Source organism: Serinus canaria, chromosome 7, assembly GCF_022539315.1.
Source record: "Serinus canaria isolate serCan28SL12 chromosome 7, serCan2020, whole genome shotgun sequence".
Lineage (NCBI taxonomy): Eukaryota > Metazoa > Chordata > Aves > Passeriformes > Fringillidae > Serinus > Serinus canaria.
In genome coordinates this window covers 24,227,791-24,247,553 of record NC_066321.1, presented here as the reverse complement: position 1 = coordinate 24,247,553, position 19,763 = coordinate 24,227,791, and the positions used below count along the sequence as shown (strand labels likewise).

The following is a 19,763-nucleotide window of genomic DNA, read 5'->3' as shown; positions in this document are numbered from 1 at the left end:
GAAATTCCCAGCGACCTCTAAGGGGGGAAGGAGACTTCAGTGGGACCTTCACTGCAGCAGTGCTGGAACTGGCCTGAAGAGTTGTTAGCAGTTACCACACAGAAACCAGAGAAAACCAGTTTGACTCTTCATTTTATTTGAATTCATCTTACTTACGTTACCTCTGCAAAGAAAGGAACTGAATTTGGCTTAAATCTTTAAGCAAATCTGATAAAACCCAGCGAGCTTTATCAATTTTTTTTACTACAATACAAGCACATCCTGAAAGTAATGTGAAAATTGCATTATTTTGATGTCAAATCAAAAGTAGCCAGACGTGGCAAAAAACTATTCTGAGTTTAGTTTTATTTTAAACAAACTTGACCTAAATCTCAACCTTTGTTAATAAGTCCAGATGATTTAACTTTTGGTTAGTTTGGGGTTTTATTAAAGCTTATCTGTACAGTTTGCACTGAAATAAAGTGGCTTTGCAAAGCATTACTTTAATATGAGTTATTAACAAGAACAAGTTTGACTCCTTCTCATCCATTTAGCCTCCTAGAATTTTCCCTTCCACATTTCAGGGGACCCAGTTCAGCTTGCAGGCATTGAGCAAACCTTTCCTGAAGTTCAGGCAAAGGATAGTCCTCATCTGGCCTTTGGAGCAGGGCTCATCTCTTCCACCCTGCTTCCTGTATGAGCAGAGTTACGTGCTGACCTGTCTTGTCTTCCTTCCCTTCAGAACTTCAGCACCATAAGCAGAGGTGCCTGCAGGAGAGGAAATTAAGCATTGGTATCACAAGGTCCCAGATGGGAATGCTGTAACTCAGAGGAGTGAGGCAGCAGAAGGGAGAGAAGAGGAAGAGAACAAGACTCTTCCTCATATCCATGCCTGAAACCTTTCTATACCCCACTAAGTCTGGAGTCTCTTTCCTGCTTCCCTCACTCACTGAAAGCTTACTGCCAGCCTGAATTTTGCCTTTATGAAGGTCAGTAACTGGGGTAGCTCTAAAGATGCTTGGTAGTTTCCTTACAGCAGTATTAGTCTCAGACACAGGAGAAACAGGAAACACTGGTGATGTGGAAGATGCCAGTCAATGATGTACAAGACGGTTGCATAAAACCCTCCCAAAGTTCCAAACTTTCATAGGTGTTCATCTGCCCTTGGCAGATTTGGGGCACCATCTCTCTGCAGGCAGAGTGTAGCCAACATCCAGATGCAAAATGCCTAATTAAGTGATTTATAATTGTATCAGTAGTATGTGGCTCACCCAGTGCAGAGCATTTTGCTCAGCATACACCTGGTTATCAAATAACCCCACCCATGAGGGGTGATTTAAATGACCTGAAACGTTCTGAAGGTTCAGTGGAGTGAGGGAGAGTATGGGAGAGAGAAACCTCTGTAGCTCACTAGTCACTGGCAGTCACCTGGGAAAGGCAAAGCTAGAGTTCGGATTAAAAATCTGGTTTTTTTACTTTAACCCTGAATTCTTCACACAAAGTTCTTTAGCAGTCCTTGGGATGGCACTGTGAGGGTGCAACCATTAGACTGCAGAACATGCTCCATCCCTTCTCTAAGGGATGTGACCCACTGCAGGGGAGTCACTGTGAAGTGCTGTTCCCAGGCCCTTGGGATGAGACACCACAGTACTGCAGGCAGCTGTGGCATCCTCTGCCCAAGCCAAGCAGCTGGATGTCAGGTTGGAGAAGCCTGAGTGTTTCAGATCACACAGGACACCAATATCTTACTGGAGAATGAGCCATGTTCTAGGTATATGTCCTATCCATTTTTTAAAAATCCCTTTCTGACACTAAAGCCATTTATCCTTGACAGCACTTGTGAATTGAGCTGCTGAAGTATGGCTTTAGGGACCTATCATATGTAGGCAAAGGAATAGCACTTTTCTGCTACTAGGCTCTTAGGACAACATCTCTGAACAACATGAGGTGCCACAGACACAGGCAGGTCCTTTGTGAATTGCTCAGTTATACCTAAATGTCTAAAAGTGACCATTGCTGCCCTTGCTCTAGACTCAGATTCTTTATCTGCATCTGCCATCACCACAGAAAGCAGAGAAAGTGTACCTTAAAAATGACTAAGAAAGGATTCCATGGCCATGGTGTGATAGCCACCACTTCATGATTGGATGCTTTGATGAGCCATCAAAGTGTGACTGAAAGTCTGCATTTAAAAAATCCACTGCATGTGTTTTACTCTACTGCCTTAACTGTAGCAATATTTCTCTGCTTGTTTTTTCTCTGCTCTCGTTTTTCTTCACAGCTCTTGTTTTTATTGGTGTCTACTGATGAAACACTTCTTGTCACGAAAAGGGAAATGGGTCACCATTACCAAAACACTGCTCAAGTCTCTGTAAGATGCTTTGGCTAGTTTTAATTACAGAAGGAGAGCTAGAATCTGTGTGCTGAAGGCATTTGGGTCACTTGGAGACTTTTGTTTAATAATTGTGCCTAGAGGCAGGATTTTTCTTAAAATATACAGAGACCTCTTTTCTCACTAAATAAAACATATGTTTTCTTCATCTTGACTGAAAAGGATATTTCTCTTATTCAAATTTTCAGTGGAAATTATGAATCATGAGCCACTATTCAACATAGGTGGCTGTTTTCTTTAGTATGTCTATATTTTCCAGTAAAGAGCATACTTTTTTCTTTGATCTTGAACAGAAATATTACCAACAGAGTTAGTAGGAAGAAAAAACAGGGTCTGATTCATCTGGGTTCAATTCCTGATGCAGATGAAGCTACCTTTATCTTTTGAAGCTGGTGGTGGTGCAGTAGGAAATGCTTCATACCGCTTTGCCTTGACAGTGTGAAAAAGAAAGAAGGAAATGCAGAAAAGATGCTCAGCAGCATCTCTTGCACTGCCTTGATGTGGCTCCTCGGCCAGGCCAGCCTGCTGTGGACCACTGAGGGTGCCTGTCCAGCTGACAGCACAGCCCTGTCAGAAGCAGAACAGCTCCTTTACAAATGGAAAATTGGGAACAGTATTTGGGAGGACAGTGTCTACATCAGACCCTCATACAGGTGAAGCCCCAGGCCAGGGACTGTTTTGCTGAATAAATATATTGTGCTTGAAAGACATCCTTATTCACTAGCTGCATGTTTTAATCAAAAAAACCACACAGGTTTTTGAGTAAAAAGCATGGCTATTTTTAGAAGCAAAGTACTTTTTGCTCTGTAAGTATGCCTTAAAAATTACTTATTGTAGCCTACAGAAGGTCTGTAGGTGATAGAAGCTGCTGCATGGCTAAGGTTTTGTGAATCAACAGGGTGGATGTCGGGTATTTCTCTGGAAGCTACCTGTCTCCACAGGCAATATTTGCCAATTTCTATTGTCATGGTCGTGAGATATTGCAGCTCCCTAGAGAGTAAATCCTTTAATTTAGATTTTCTTTCCCATGCTCCTGAAACCCACACAGCCCTCTAACACAGCCATGACAGTCTTTACCTTCTCTTTCATGACCACAATATAACCAAGCAGGGCCTTCTGCCAGGTCCTTCCCCTGAGTTCCCCCTTTATGCTCAAGTGAGCCACTGTAAAGTCCTGCCAGCTGATGTCCTGGATCACTATCCTGCTGCAGAAGGGGAATTCCTGCTTGATCTTCTGAAGCATTAAGGCACTAAGAAGAGTCTGAGTGTGGAATGAGGTAGATTTCCATGGAGCTGTGGTTGTGGCTGAACAGCAGAGACACAGCCAGGAGAAGGGACAGAAATGCAAGCACTGGTCTGGCTCTCAAGGATATAGGTAGCAAGAGCTACTGAGGTCTAGCTCCATTTCATGAAAGCAGCAGCACTGACTGATTAGAGAGATCCTGTTCTTTGTCTCATGGTCCTGCTCCTGCCCAGCTGTGTGGTAGCCCCATTGAAAAGAGCATCAACACAGGCAGTTCTGCTGGCACCCAGCCAAGTGCTTCATGCAACATCCATTGTTTCACTCGGGCCCAAAAGAGCCTTCATGAACAAATTTTTTTTTTTTTTTTTTTTTTTTTTTTTTCTTTGGCTGGGGTTGTTTTGGGTTGGTGGGGGGGGGGGCTGTTGTTTTTCAGAGGGAGAGTTATTTGACTGAATAGATAACAACAAGTACCTCACACTTCGTGGAGGAAAGTGGCCAGCTGAAGGACTGAGAATCCCAGTTCTGAGCTTCTTCCTTTAGTGTTTGTCCCCAGAAGCCTGACAAGCCTATGCAGTGCTCTCCTACTCCATAGATAATGTTCAAACTGCCACCCTTGGAAGGCTGTGTGCTCCCTCCTGCTCTCATCAGCTGGAGCTAACATAATTTCCACTTTTCTCAGTGATTCAGAGATTTTTCCAGAAGAAACCTAGGGCAGCAAATGAGTCTTACTTCTCATCAGGTGGAAAGGGAATTCCCCCTTGCAAGTCTTTGCACAATTCAGATGTTAAATCCTGGCCTCAGTTTTGAGAGATACAATACAGTATAAAAGCTGCAGTGAAACTTGGTGCTGCAGTGCATTGAGACAGGGATGAAATATCTTTGGTGATGGATTTGCCAACAGTGTGCTAAAAACTGGGAGGAGTGTTGCAGGATTTAATATGTGGAGGACATTAGATATTTCAAAGTTGTTAATGTTTGCACTTTTTAAAAATGATTATGCTTGATGTGTGCAGCAGCTAAATCTTTCTTGTTGATAATCAGAGCTGATTTATTTCTTTTTAAAAATTGATCTCAGGCCATACAAGATCTTATTACTCCCAAGAGGAATTAAATAGCTCAGGCATACTCACTTAGATGAAGTTCACCCCCTGACCTCTTATTCATATCTCCAGTTCATACCTGTCCACTTCATTTTGCCAGAAAAGCTGTTTAATCCTTCCTATTCCTCCCTCCTCTCCAAGCCACCCCACTCACTGAACTGAACTCCTAATCACAGAACATAAATACAAACTTTCATCTCTCAAGGAAATAGGAGATTTTTATCTCAGTGGGTAGACTGCCATAAGCATGATGGACTGGACAACTTGAGGGACTTGGGTATATGGAATACCTCATTGCAGTTAAAGTCAAATGAAGGCAGAGACTTAGATCCAGCTCCCCAGTAAATCTTGTATGGGCAGAAGTCCCTACTGACCACATGGATTTATTTTTAACTAAATATTTTCAAAAACCTGCTTGGTTTTGGGGTTTTTTCTGTATTTTTCTGCATGGCAACTTAGAGATTCATGGAACTTCCCACATTATAAAACACTTTATGAATAATGTTGTGTGATATCTTCAGTAGCAATCCTCATTTTGATTCATTTGTTTGCTTTACTCAACTTTGGGAGCCTCTTTTCCCCAGTCTTAAATAAAATTCTTATACCCTGTAAGAAATGTGATAAAATTTAGAACTATTTGACTTTGAAGTCAATTAAATACCTGTACTAAGGGAAAATGGTCCTCTCAGTGTCATTTCATTCCCTATCCTATATATTAGATATGAAACTGCAGTCTTAAAGCTAATCATTAAATTCCTAGAGCATTCATACTTAGGTTAATAATTCAGCTTGGGAAGATAAACTTGAAAAATACATATCAAGGTTTGCATTTCAAACCATCTCAAGATATGCAGGAATTCAAATTATGATATATTTATATTTATCCGTCCTCCAGAAATAGTCTTTTCCCAAAACTGGGAGTTTCCAAAGAGAGATTTTACTTTTTGAAATGATGACCTGTTAGAATATCAGGCTTTTTGTTTAGTCTTACTGTCTGTTATTTTTTATTTTCTTTTATTTTAATCCGTTCTTGTCACACAATCTATAGACGTGGTTCATGTTATTTTTACATAGTTTTTTCTTATTTTTCTCAATTTGTCATCCTTTAACTTCTTCCAGCTCCTTTTGATTTGGAGGTATTGGAAAAGGCAGAAACAAATTGAAAAATGTCCCAAAATAATCTGGGACATTATAAGCATACTGCATCAGGGATTAAAGGAAAGGAAGAAAATATGGGACAATATAAAAAAACCCACTTTCTTATTAAAATAATAGGAAATAAACACATGCAAACAGTGTCATTACCCCACTGCTTAGAACCAGGTCCAAATTTGTTTTCAGTTTTTTAATTTTTTTGTCCTAAGTCCTTTCCCTGTTATCCACTAAAATGCTCTACAGGGATAAATTGCCCTGCACTCTCTTCCCATTGTGCTGTGGATTTTACTCAGATTAATTCTTTCACATGATATGCATGCATGCATGAAGGTTCTTATGGACACATATGACATAATAAAAAAAAATGTTTTATTAAGAATAAAAATTTCTTTTTCCAAAAAGAAAGGAATAATGGAACCTGAGACTTCCACAAGCTTTGTTACAATGAATGTAAGTTATCTATCTCTCCCGTGTAGGATGTATGTATTTTGAACTGCTTTTTCAGACTTCCATCACTTATTGTTTATCCAGCTGCATCCCAAAGCAAACCTCAAATTTTTCCTTCTTTCAAAAACACTTTATTTCTTGAATTTTCTTCTCAGTCTGGTGAAAGGTTCCAGAGGATAACCCTCCACACTTACATAGGATCTTGCATCCAGTTCTTGTCACAGGTAGTAGATGTTAGTTATTTTCACCAATAATTTTCAAACGCAGTAATGTCATCAATATTTTTTTTTAAATCATGAAATCAATGTATTTATGGATGTACAGAGGCAAGCTTAGTTTGCTGGAGAGGTCAAGTAATTTGTCAAAGAGTGGTGGGAGAAAATGTAATATGACCCAATACACCAGGGTTCCCCTCTCCATGTCTGCCCAGGAGCTGGTTAGCTGAGCAGGGCTGTGTAACTGGCAGTCCCTGCCTGATTTGATGCTTTACTCATTTTCAGTGTCACAGTTTGCAGTTTGCACCTTCTCTCTGCAATACTTCTGTCTATCCAGGTGTTTGTTGAGGAAAACCCTGTTCTTGATGTACCAACTTATTTCCTCCTTGTCCCCATTTGCCCTATCAAATTTGAAACCAGCTTCTGTGTGCCAGAGAAGCAGGCTGTTTATCTCTCTCAATAGTATCCTCTGACCAGTATTTGGGCTTTTCTAATGTATTACAGAGAGGTTTAGAATCAATGTACCACTCTGGTTCCAGCAGCCCAAAGGTGTCTGGCAAGATATGCAGGCTGGATTCACAGCTGGTCATTTATGATCTGAGGTTTGATGAATTTCACATAGAGCATGAAGGATTGATAATTTCATTCATATTGAAGGCTCTGAGCAATTTGAGGCAGGCCAAGTAACCCCTGAACCCTCTGGGGAAGTTGTAAAGGTTTCATGTCAAATGATAAGAGGAAGATAATTGCAATGCAGAGTCCATGAATATACTGACCATAGGGACCGTGCTGTGTTTGTGCTGCAAGACATGAAAAGGGGAGATTGTACCTCCAAGATTAGAGACAGATCTTGTAGGTTTGAACTGACCTAAGGAGAAATTGCAGCCTTACAATATATCCATTTTGTAATATATTCCTCTGTTAGTAAAAGCATTCAGGATTTTGTTAAATAAGAGGAGCCTCAAGGTGTGAATGGCAAAGATGTATTGACAGCACAAATAGAAAAAATGCAGATGCACATAACTGTCACAGAGAAGTCTCTGCTGTTCTGTCTCAGGTTTTGTTCCCCTGCTAAACTAACCCTAAAAAAAGGGCATGTGCAATACATGGCAGTATGGCTGTACCACAAGGGTTGGCTTTGGAGGTAGTCTTTTTTTTTTTTTCTCCAGTGGAAAGTTTACCATAAAGGAGACTAGAAAATAAAAGTTCTTTCTGTAGCAGCACTACAGGAATCTTACATTTTCTTCAACTAAAAGCTGACATCTTTAACTTTCTATCATTTCGTGTCCGTGAGTCAGTGGATCAGGCAGGGTTCCAGTTCACAAACAAGGCTAGAGCAAAACACAGCTCAGAAGAGTTCTACAGTGGGTGTCACATGACTGAGCACAGGGCCATCATGAGAGCTCAGGGAGGCTGGGAAAGATGGGGAATTGCTAGTTTCCCATCGTCCAAGTTCAAGTAGCTGGAAAACTGCTTCCAAAATTTCCATGCCGCAAACAACTTAATCCTAGAATAGAAATGGAGAATCAGTTATGTGCAGCATTCATGTCTGAATAAGTCCAAATTCTGCTTTTCTTCTGTATCCAGAAGTGCTTGTCTAGTAGCTTCTGTAGGGTTTAAGTAGTTATGGAAGCTCCTCATTCTCTGCAGAATATTTGCCCTTAGCCAGTAACATTCATAAATCTAGTAAATCACTTCCCCACAGAGATTTTTGGTACCATGCATCATCTCAAGAATCTGAACAGAACAGTCTTGCATCTCTTCCTCATGCATAAGATCATTGCTTTGCACAGACATGAAGCAGTGGCATTTCTAGGAACCAGCCCAGCGCTAAGATTCAAAAGGTTTCCAGAGATTTTGCTTTTAGTTTTGTCTTCCTGCAAGGGGGCAGCATGATCTCCATTAACAAGCTATTTTAACAGTCCGACCCAGGCATCCAGCCACCCACCCAGAATCAGAGGCAGACACAGCAAGCAGTTCTTCCCTTCCCAGAGCAAGCCTTGCAGCAGACACAGGCAGAGGTACAGCTGGGCTTAACACAACCTCAGATTCTTGGCTTTTTAGCTGCGTTCACTGCTGCCATGGGCATGTATTCGCTGTTGTACTCAAGGGAGTTGGATTCACAATTCTGATTCTGCCAACAGAGAGAAAATGCCATGAATTTAATTTGTGGTCACTTACCTTTGCCACTCCTGCCTTTGTTCATTAAGTAGAGCAGTTACTCTGTTTTCAGTGGGAACATTAAGGTCAGAATGGGCATGTCAAACTCACACAGAAAACTTGGAATAAAACAAACTGAAAATTAAAAACATACATTGCCCAAAAGAATAGCTAATGTCCTTGGTCTTTCTTCTTTCCTAAGTAAAATCAAAGTGGTTTTGCAGCAGAACAGTGCTGGAATTGCTCCACTGATGATTGTTTCCCCTTCTTAAAGAAAACAATCAGGTGAACTGCTTACGAAAATAAGTTTGCTGACCTGGGCAGCATTTCTCCTCTTTCCTTTGGTTCAAAGATTTTAAATCAAGAAACAATTCAGTCTTAGAAAAAATAAATCTGAGCTACTGTCATTAATTACTTGAATTCCAGGGGTAAATTAACAACTCAGTCTTTTTGTCAAAAAACACAGCACTGCTGAGTGAGTATGTGCATGTCCCACTCTCTAAATCTCATTAAATCAAGTTCCCAATCCATGACCTTTGGAAGAAGGGTTCTGCATTATCTCATATGTTTGCTTACCTTGTTCCTTAAGCAACAGGCCACAACACAGCAGACACAGGAAACAGCAAAAATGATCACACCAATAATAACCCATGGCACGAGTCCAAATGAAAAGCAATCCTCCTTATCTGAAATAGGGAGGCAAAAAAAAAGTCATTACTGATAATTTTCATTTTTGCCTTCTACAGATAACTACAATTCTTTTCCCACTTCATATTAAGAGATTAGCAAAAGTGAACTCTGAAGAAGGATTTTGCTGAGGTGAATTGTCACCTAGGAAAAGTGTATTCAGTAGGAAGCAGAAGATGGCATTTTTTCAGAAAGAAAGGGGAAACTGTTGGTACACAGCACTGAAAGTGTAGACTGAAAAGAAACCAAGCCAGGCTTGAGAGCATACTGAGAAAGAAAAGAAAAATCCCAACCTCCAACATGTTGTTTCAGATCTGAACAAGGTTTAAGCTTATATGCAGGAAGTACCACAGGTGATTTTAAGGGCAGCCTGGTCAAAAGAAGGGTAGACTTTGGCAGTCATGTTTGGATAGGGAGGCAAGCTGAGGTACCCAAGATTGCCCTTGTCCAGATCTGGGAGAAAATATGACAGGGTATGAAACATTTAGAAAAACCTTTGAGCACCTGGCTATCCATACAAGTGGAAATGGACACTGCCAAATGTCCAAACAAATGGACATGGTTTTGTCCAGACAAAACAAAATGTGACAGCTTGATTCTGAGAAACTTTTTAAATACAGAGAGGATTGAGATACAACTTGACTAAAGTACATAATTGCTGTAGCATTTCAGCCCCTTTGTTTATTGCTGGTGTTGGGAGAGAGGAAAAGAAAGCAAGGGAAGAACAACAGGCAGTACCATGCTGCAACAGAACTGTATGCAGAACCAAGAATTGGTGTGAGCAAAACCACCATTAACTCTTTCAGTTTAGTATACTAAGAGCCACTGAATGAAAGCCAGGGCAAAATTAAAACCTGGGCAGTTAGTCTTCTGGAGTTAGTCCAAGCCCTTCTCAGTAAACAGCCAAAAGTTCTCAACAGCTGTGGATCACTTCTGCTCTAAGAGGGCCCTTAAGCTGAAGGTCTTAACAGAGGTAAACACCATCTTCTTCACACCTCAATGGCATTCAAGAGTTCCATATATCACTACTAGTAAGGATATTTTACAATCAATTTTCTTTAATCCTGGGCTTTTGAAGATGGCTCTCAGGATGGATTTTTTTTCCCACTGGCTAGACCTAATCTTAATATTTATACTCAGCAACTTTAAAATGGACAAGAGAAATTGCTGTTCCAGGCAAAAGAGAGACTGCAGTACTCTAGAATCTGTAATCAAGCTAACTGGGGGGCCACCACCACCACCCAAAGCTCAGCATGGCCTGCAAAACCTGCACAAGAATATGAATCACTATGGAGAGAACGTCAGTGCCAGCAGAGCAGTGTGCCAGCACAGCTCCACTGTTACCAGCCCCCCCTGCTGAGTAGTTTCAGCTGCCTGGTCATTAGCTGTGTGAACTCAGGTCACATTCTTCACTGCAGCATAGCTCTACCCAGTGTCTGCTTATCAGTAAACTGAAGTGAGGGGAGAACTTAACTTACCTTGGATGTACAAATAGGTTTCTTTCAGACAGCACTCTATGTAAGGAGGGGGTAAGAATATCTCCAGGCAGTATGTATAAACATCAATATGTTTTCTCTCCAGATCTTTAAGAATGAAAGTGGTGCTGCTGCTTGAATTCTGTGTCTGACAGTAGGTGACATTACTCTGGAAGATAACTCTCTCTTTGCTCAAATGGAGTGCACAGATTTCCTTCTTTTCATGCCCTTTGAAGAGGGTCATGCTGAATTCACTCACATTTTTGGGATTGGGGAACGTGAAATGGAAGTTTCCATTTTCAAATTCCACCATCACCTGGTCATCAGAGATGTGAGCCTGATCTGAAGACATGAAAACAATAAGTATAGTCACACACAAAGCAGTGAAAAGAATCCTTAAAGTGCTAAGAAACTCATAAAAAAATTTTAAAAAAATGAACCATGTGATTGTAATTTAAGCATGTATGTACTCAGAATGGCCTGGCTGCGAAAAGCAGCCCTCACAATGAGATACCACTGCATTATTCTGGTTACTGATAAAATATATGAGACCTGGCCTGTAATCGGCTCTAAGGGTGGAGAGATTACTGTTAGCATTAGATCAGTGAGCTTGATAATATTACTTACTACTAAAGCTACTAAATGGTGAAGTTACTAATATTACTTGCAATATCAGTTACTAGATATTGTTTAATGGCCCCCCTGGATCAAACACTGTATAGACATATAATGCCTGTCTCAGTGTCACATTGTCCTCTACACAGATAAAACAAATGGGACAAAGATTATATGATAATAATTATCTCTGGTATATGGTTTGTAATCTGTACCCTGCTGAACATACAATTATAAAATCATTTAGATTAGAAAAGATCCTTAAGATCATGAAGTCCAAGCATTAGCCCAGCATTGCCAAATCAACCACCAAACCATGTCCCTAAGTTCCACACCAACATGTCTTTTAAATTCCCCCAGGGGTGATGACTCTACCACTTCTCCGGGCAGCCTGTTTCAATTCTTGACTGCTCTTTCAGTGAAGAAATTTTTCCTAATATCCAGTATAAATCTCTCCTCATGCAACTTGAGGCCATTTCCTCTTGTCTTGGCACTTGCTACTTACCCTACCTTGCTGCAGCCTCCTTTCAGGTCGGTGTAGAAAATGGCAAGTTCTCCCCTGAGCCTCGTTTTTTTCAGGCTAAACAACCCCAATTCCCTCAGACACTCCTTTCATCAGCCCTGTTGCCTCCTCTGGACCCAGTCCAACACCTCAATGTCTTTCCTGCAGTGAGGGACCCAAAACTGGACACAGGATTCAAGGTGTAGCCTCACCTGTGCCAAGTACAGGGTGACAGTCATTGGCCTGATCTTCCTGGCCACAAAGTAATTGATAGAGGCCAGGATGCCACTGGCTTTCTTGGCCACCTGGGCACACACTGGCTCATGTTCAGCTGCTGCTGACTAGCACCCTCAGGACCTTTACCAGGCAACTTTCCAGACACTCTTCCCTCACCTTGTAGGGCTGCCTGGGTTGTTGTGATAACTTGGCCTTGTTGAACCTCATACACTTGATCTCAACCCATTGATCCAGCCTGTCCAGAGCCTTTCTGTACTCCCACCTAACACTTCCACCTAACTTGGTGTTGTCTGCAAAGTTACTGAAGGTGCACCCCTCATAGAGGTCATTGATAAAGATATTAAACAGAACTGGCCCCAAAACTGAGCCCTGGGGAACCCCACTTGCAAGCAGCCACCAGCTGGATGTAACTCTAATCACTGCCACTCTCTGGGCCCCGTGACCCAGCTAGGTTGATGATGTAGCTGGAAATTTTAAATGTGAATCCCAAGCTCCTACATGACTGCCTTAACCACAGGACCTGACTTGTCTTTGTGGAATAGATAGTGATTTGAGACACGACATAAAGTTTCAACCTCATTGCCTAGATGGCTATGGTACCATTATTGCTCAGATAATAAAAGGCGTAGAGGAAAAATGTTACTCTGTGTGTGTACCCACATGCAATCCAGAAATCACATTTGACCCTCCCAAAATTTCTACAAAAAGCTCTCAGATGTTGTATGACTCTCATTTTACAAATTTCTTGGAAAAGGAAAGAAACTGAACTGACCAAAGACATCCTGCTCCCTCACAGCTTGACATTGTAAAGTCAGCAACCAATAGCACAGAAAACTCCGTCAGACAGAAATATGTTAAAATGTGCAGTAAAAAAAATGACAGTTTTTTTCTTTAAGGGTAGTATTTTCTGGTGTAGAAAGGCCTTTAAAACTGTAAACCAAATTAGGCAAATGCATCTTACCTATATTGTTGCATGCACATGATGAGCAGCTGTCAACTCCTGAAAAATACAAAGTTGTTTTCTGTTTAAAATTTAAGAAGAGCGATGCAGGAACAGAGGGTTAACCTTGCAGTGTTAAGATGCTGAAGCTATTTTATCATTTGTATCATTTCCTATCTGATATTTTCTGTGCTATACTCTAAAGTCATATGATATGATAAAAGAATGAAATGTAAAAATCAAAATAGAAAGAAAATGCTCAAGACAAGAATTTATATTGATCATGCATATAACATTCACAAATTCTTATATCACCCTTGCAAAGTAATACATGTACTTCAGAAATAGAACTGACGTGAAAGTAAAAGTCTGACCAAGATACTGAGAAAATCTACCTGAAATAAAAAAGCATATATTTGATTTCTCATGAGTCCTGATTTTGCAATAAGCCAACATTATACTTTTCCCAGACTAAAGTACTCATTTCCATCAATGTTTGTTCTGCTTCCCCCACTGCTTGACACAGCACCAAAACGTCTTATAATTATCTGGATCATGTTCCAAAACATACATCAAGAAAACATTCAAGCAATGCATATGGTTTTGTTCCTTTTCTAATAGCAACTTTTTGTCTTATTGTTCATAGGTGATCTTCATTACAGAACACAGACACATTTTTAATAATTGTTCTGGTTTTGTTTTTTAAACCACTGCCTGCATCACCACACACTATGGCAATACTTTGAAATTATTTGTATGTCAGTATTGGCAACATAGCAGATTTTGGTAGTGTTTCATTTGGAATTTTCCTTTTTGCAATGCCCTAAAATTAAATGTTCATACAATAAACAGAAAAAATTCTATCTGCTATTCCTGTTTTCTGGTAGCCTGAATAAGTTCTTCAGATGCTGGGCAGAATGATATATATCTACGTCAGGATTTTATGATGCTAAGGAAATACAGGGAAAATACTTAAGGACTTTGGTACACTGTCCTATTCTTGTTACAGCTGCATGGTAGTCTAGATTGATCCACACAGAGTAGACCCCCAGGTGTGCCAGGTATTGCACTGATTGCATGGTATAAATAATCTTTTTTTTCCAAGGCATGTGTTATCTTTTACATTAACCTGTAAATGCCCAGGAACATAGGACCATTCTCTTTTGGGTACCTTTGTATGATCTCAACTCTTTCAGTCTTTCAGTGTTCATGCTTTTTTCCTTTTTTGAATTCTTGCTCCTCAGTTTCTGCCATTGGCAAGGGCACTGAAATGAATGATACTCATTTAAGATACCTTTAGTGTGACACAGAAGCTAATGGACTTCTGGAAGACACTTTGTGATGCTCAGTTAGAGAGCAGTAAAACTGTTATCCCTTCTTGACTGATTTACCATTTCGCTAGTCATCAAATTCTTCCTGGCTCACTGTGCACAGTCAGCACCCTTATCTAATTCTGTGACAGTTCTAATACCTGTACTTCACTCAGGACTATTACTTAAGTCTATGATAACAGACAAGGTGTTTAGCATCCTGTATCACTGATGTGAAGACACAGAGAAAACACACAGCTTGCCAAGCCCCAGTGAAATAGAGCTCTAGAACCACTGAAGGCACTGACAGAAAGTGCAATCTCTGAAAATTTTATATAGTCTGAAAAGATGAAAGCAAAGGTCAAATAAAGAAATAATTCTTGATGACTTATCTGTTGCATGATGAAAGAAAACAGTTGCTATGAGAACAGCATTTGAGATAAAGGTCATTTTAATTGCTCTGTAGTTTGACATCCTGTAGTTCAGTAACACATACCTTTAAAATTTGGCCAAACACCCAAAAAATTATTTAGGGAAGGGAAGAAATAAAAAAATATACAGCAGAAGTTAGGGAGCATGATGAATGCATAAACTTATCTGATGCTTTTGAGAAGCACCTACCTGGAGCTGAAACCTTTATATTTGTCACTGGTCATCTGAGAGGAAAGGCAGACGCTGACTCTGTCAGTGCAGCTGCAGAGCCAAGCGGGGCCATATTCCTTCAATGTCCCAGAGGAGCCTGGGACAACTCTATTCTGAGCACTAAAGTAACAACTTCAGATCTGTTTTCTCTGTTTGAGAATAGTTCAATTTCACTGTTAGCTAATGAAATTGCCTTCCATACCATGTGGGTTAATATGTTTGCCAGAGATCATGGTTTTAATTCCTTGATTTTAATGAAAAGGGGCAGAGAGAGGTCATTGAGCATTTAGTTCATGTGACCTTGTGTCAAGCTGAAAGATTGTTTTGTATTCTCTCCAACCCAGAAGCCTAAAGTGACTGTTTTCAAGGAACACTCAGTAAAGTATTTCTCTGAATGAGCATTTTGGTAAATGTGATGCAATTAGTATTCCTCTGAAACAAGTAGCCTTAGAGAAGAGTGTTGTTAGCATAGAATAAAAGCAGCACATTTTAGAATGAGATTAACAGTGCCTGAGATTAAAACACAAAACTCTCTACATGGATGACCACAATGGGTAAGAGCTGATATAAATTTCCACCTCACTAGCTATTCTGCATCAGCTCCTAATTTGAATGCCCTTGCTGAATACTAAGAAGTTGCTTATTCCCCCTCCCTGTGCCTGACTGCTGATCTACTGTGCCCACTTCATTCCTAGGTAATCATACGGACCTGCAGCACTCTTGTTAATGGCCAGACGCATTTGGGATGTTTCTTGCCAAGCTCCAGTCAGAATGAATGCACATTTAATAGGATGTGAGACAGGAACCTGGGGTTTAAACATCCAGTAATATTGAGAGATTCCCTGACTAAATCTCCCTAATTCTACCTCAAAAATATGTGCATAAAAGTCTACATTATGGTATTGTTAAAATCGAACAGAAGAATTTTACTGGTTCAGCAGTAAAAATGCTTAGTTTGTTATTTTTCATAAGAAACAATTATTCTTTTGCATATAAAGATTTGAAAAGAGGAAACAAATCTTTAGTTTTGCCAAGACAAATATTGTGGTTTAGATATAAATTAAAGATATTAACGTGTATGAAAGCTACATCTTGTTATGTACCTCTGAAGGAGATCTTGCATGTGTGTGTATTTCTGTTTATTTCTGTATATTTCTGTTTAGTCATGTACATTTCCACCTCAATTTCATCTTTAGTGCAGCAGCAAAACCTTTTGGCAAAAGTTTGGAAATTTCTATGGTAGAGTGCATGGATACTAATGCCAATGGAAAGTGTGTTATTTTCATTTTAATGGGATTCCAGTTTTGAGCTTTCTAGTTATTCTTTGGCAGACCCAGCACTATTTGAAAACACCACCAATCCGTTACACATTTTGGTCCTAACAGAAGTTTAAAAACCACTTTCAATCACTTTTCAAGCTTGGGGTTTAGGCCAGGAGAATAGAAAAATGCTTCTTTGTTTTCTTGCTGCTTGTATGATCTGCCCCAGCTCTCAGAAAACTAGCTAGTTGATGTAAAGAACAGGCATAATTTCACTTGTTTGTGTTTGTCTCTGAAGATGAGCAAGGAAATCACAGACCCTGCCTTTAAAACAAACACATTTGTTTTGTTCATACTAAATGCAGAATGAAACTGCACATAGCTTTTAAGCTGCTATAGTTTCAAACTTCCAAGGCACTCTGAAAGATGGTACTGTCAATTTAGTGTCATTAGTCATATCCTTAAAATTAACACGTTTCTATCTTTCAAGATCCAGGATTAAGTGAGGAAGGAGTGCTTGTGGGCAAAGCAGTAATGGCCCAATTTATTCTAGCAAGCCATCTTTAATCTGAATTATTTCTATGGTATAACTTATGATAAGAAATGCTGAAATTCATATAAAACATAACATGGAAAGAACAGCCAGTGCTGATAATATTGCAGAATCCCTTCTAAAAATTGCCATGATTTCCTGCTGTATTGATAACAAGAGATGGGTGAAGAGTGATAATGCTTTGCAAATGTTGGTGTGCCAAAGCTCATGTGCAGTTTTCATAGCAAGGGCCTCAGGTGCTATGGAATCCTACCTCCAGCTCTGCACTCCAAAATCCCATTGCCTGTGTTTCTCTGTGGGCAACAGAGAGGCTCTCTGCTCTTATGAACAATTTCTTTATCACAATTGCCTTATCAAATCATAATGCACATATGCACACATATATATCACCTCCTGTGACCTATTTACAACCAGAGGTCACAAGTTATGCTGACAACACTGTAAGACAAAAAACATGAGAAATACCATTTCTTCTTACTTGCAGTCTCTTTCTCTTGTCATCTCTTTTGCTCAGTCTCCTGCCCAAATCCTATCCTCCACATTTGAAGGAAAGGAGTAATGCTGGTATCAGACAGAACAATTATTTGCACCCTTAAAATTATAGTTTATTTCTTCCCACAGGGAAGAACTTTCTAGATAGCTTCAGTCATGTGTAAAAGCATGCTGGTCAGGTATTCGTGCTAAATTGCCTAGATGAGAAGTAACCAAACTGAAAGCATTTTTTGTTAGTAGATTTAGGAACAATTTTCCAAGGAGAACTCTCTTGAGAGATATTGATTGCAATTACTCTTTCTTGTGATTTCCCCCATCTTTTCATTCTATCTGAAAACTCAGCATACTATCAATATATTAGTTAGCCTTCAAAAGTGTATCTGCATAACCTAAGGAGCTGAAAATTAGTTTTTATTTATAGGAAAGCTGAAGTTCTTCCTGACAACTCAGAAGTACCTAAATTCTATCCCTTTTCACTAGAATTTCAAAATCAAGTATTTAATACCCCTTGGCATGACCATCAAAGGATTGTATAAACACCATCTAACACCATTTAGATGGTGTTTAGTAACTTTGCACACTAAATCTCAGATCTTATATGATGCATCATACCAAATCCTTGGACAGAATACGTATGGTTAAAAAGACTCTTCTTAATCTGTCATTAGCTATATTTCCATGCTGACCCATTAATATGTGTATTTCAGAGAGGTTACAAGTAAAGCTGTGATATTTTACTTTGCACATCTGGGATAAAACACTGAATCTTGTTAAATGCTGCATCCATGTTTAAGACTGGACTGAGGTTGGTGCTGTCACTGTGCACCTTCTCAAACACAGCAAAGGAATTCCATGCTTCCTTTTAAGTCTGTGTTTCTAGCCTGCACCAAAACGATCTCATCTACTTTTCCATGCCATGTACATTTTTCATTGTATAAAAATTCCCTGCCCAAATGAGAGCAGGTTTAATATTGATTACTTGGTTTCTCTTTATTTTTCACCATCATGCTGCTACGAGATCTTATATCCATCAAGGGAAGCTGGCACTAAAATCTCAACAGCTAAAGTGTAACACTGAGCAGATGAGCTAAAGAACATAAACAATGAAAACTTGCACTTTTTAGTTTCAGAGCAAACATTCCTATGCTGTCAGAAATTCTCTTCCCACCAACTCTAGTGATATTGAAGAAGAGAGCAGTCTTTTTGCAGCCAATACCCTCTGTTACCTTTAATCCTCCAACCCCTTGCTATCATGCCTCATCTACTATCTCCCATCATTGGCTAAGTTATATTCTATAGAGACACCTACTGCAAGGAGAATAATCCAAAATGTTACTCACCATATAGGGCTTCAAACTGAAAGCAGAGGACACAGAAAGTTACAGCAACTGCCTTCATGCCTGCCTGACACAGAGACATCAGCCTTCTGTCTACTGTGAAGATGGGGAAGAACACATGGGTAGAAAAGGAAGTGGTTTGTGGGCTCTGGCAAAAACTGTAAGATAATCAGAATGACTTTTTAATTTAACATTTGTCCCCTGACTATGTTATAGCTATGTCAGCATTAACTGTTGCACATACCTGGTTTAGCACTTTATTTTTTTTCCTACCTAATGGTTTGCTGTCACAGACAGGAGGATGAAAGACTTTCTGACATTACTTTTGATGTTCACTTTGCAAAGACTGGTTTCTGGTAAAGTCTATCACAATAGAGGCTGCAGTCATCTGAGTAGACTTCTGCAGATGGCCCATGGTCAGCAACTAGTATTAACTTACAATACATACATATTTGTAACTGGCAACCTGGTTTCTCCCCTCAGTTTAAACTGGTTTTACATAACTAATGCTCTTGCTCTATGTGGAAACCACTAGTTAGTGGGGTAGGAGTCTCACATGTGTCCTGGTCCTGAAATTTACATGAAGAACATGAACAAAATGCAGAAAGGTCCCTTCAGCCCTGTGACCTCTGAAGAGTTCACTGCAGCATGACTTCCATTCTGGAGACCAGGCTTGTTTTGCCTGAAGTTTCATGAGAAGCTTCATGTGGCTCTGGGACAGGAGATCTGACTCTGTGCCCTAGAGCCTTAGGTCAAAAGGTTCTCTCCTTCCCTCTTCCTTGCCTTTGTGCAGCAGACTCTGTCCTGACCTGTTATCCATCTTTATCCTGGGAATGTTTTAGGACCCTTTGTAACATGTTCTACAATCACTTAATTCTGGCTGCTTTTTATGTCTATAATACCAAATTTAGTGCAGAAAATATGCACAAAAACCAGCTTCTAAATCACATTTAATATATTAGATGAAGTTTGCCTTTCAGAGTGCAGGAAGAAAAAACACAAAGGACTGCTAGTGGTGCCTGAC

At 39.9% G+C, this 19,763-nt stretch overlaps 1 protein-coding gene across 1 annotated transcript; it reads right to left on the bottom strand.

Moving 5' to 3' along the window:
• Positions 1–6,215: 6,215 nt before the first annotated feature.
• LOC103814481 (inducible T-cell costimulator-like) lies at positions 6,216–18,878 on the bottom strand. The gene is made up of 5 exons (XM_050977056.1): positions 18,743–18,878; positions 13,168–13,206; positions 10,856–11,194; positions 9,267–9,376; positions 6,216–8,664 (listed from the first exon to the last, which is right to left on the bottom strand). Exons 1-5 carry the CDS (start codon positions 18,819–18,821, stop codon positions 8,575–8,577), a joined length of 657 nt encoding a protein of 218 aa, XP_050833013.1. The 5' UTR covers positions 18,822–18,878; the 3' UTR covers positions 6,216–8,574.
• Between the last annotated feature and the right edge of the window lie 885 nt (positions 18,879–19,763).

Coding starts and splice junctions, on each gene's coding strand:
- LOC103814481 (XM_050977056.1), bottom strand. CDS start 18,821: ATGTCTCTGTGTCAGGCAGGCATGAAGGCAGTTGCTGTAACTTTCTGT. Junction 13,207..18,742: donor TCAGTTTGAAGCCCTATATG/GTGAGTAACATT, acceptor TGTATTTTTCAG/GAGTTGACAGCTGCTCATCA. Junction 11,195..13,167: donor ATGTGCATGCAACAATATAG/GTAAGATGCATT, acceptor TCATGTCTTCAG/ATCAGGCTCACATCTCTGAT.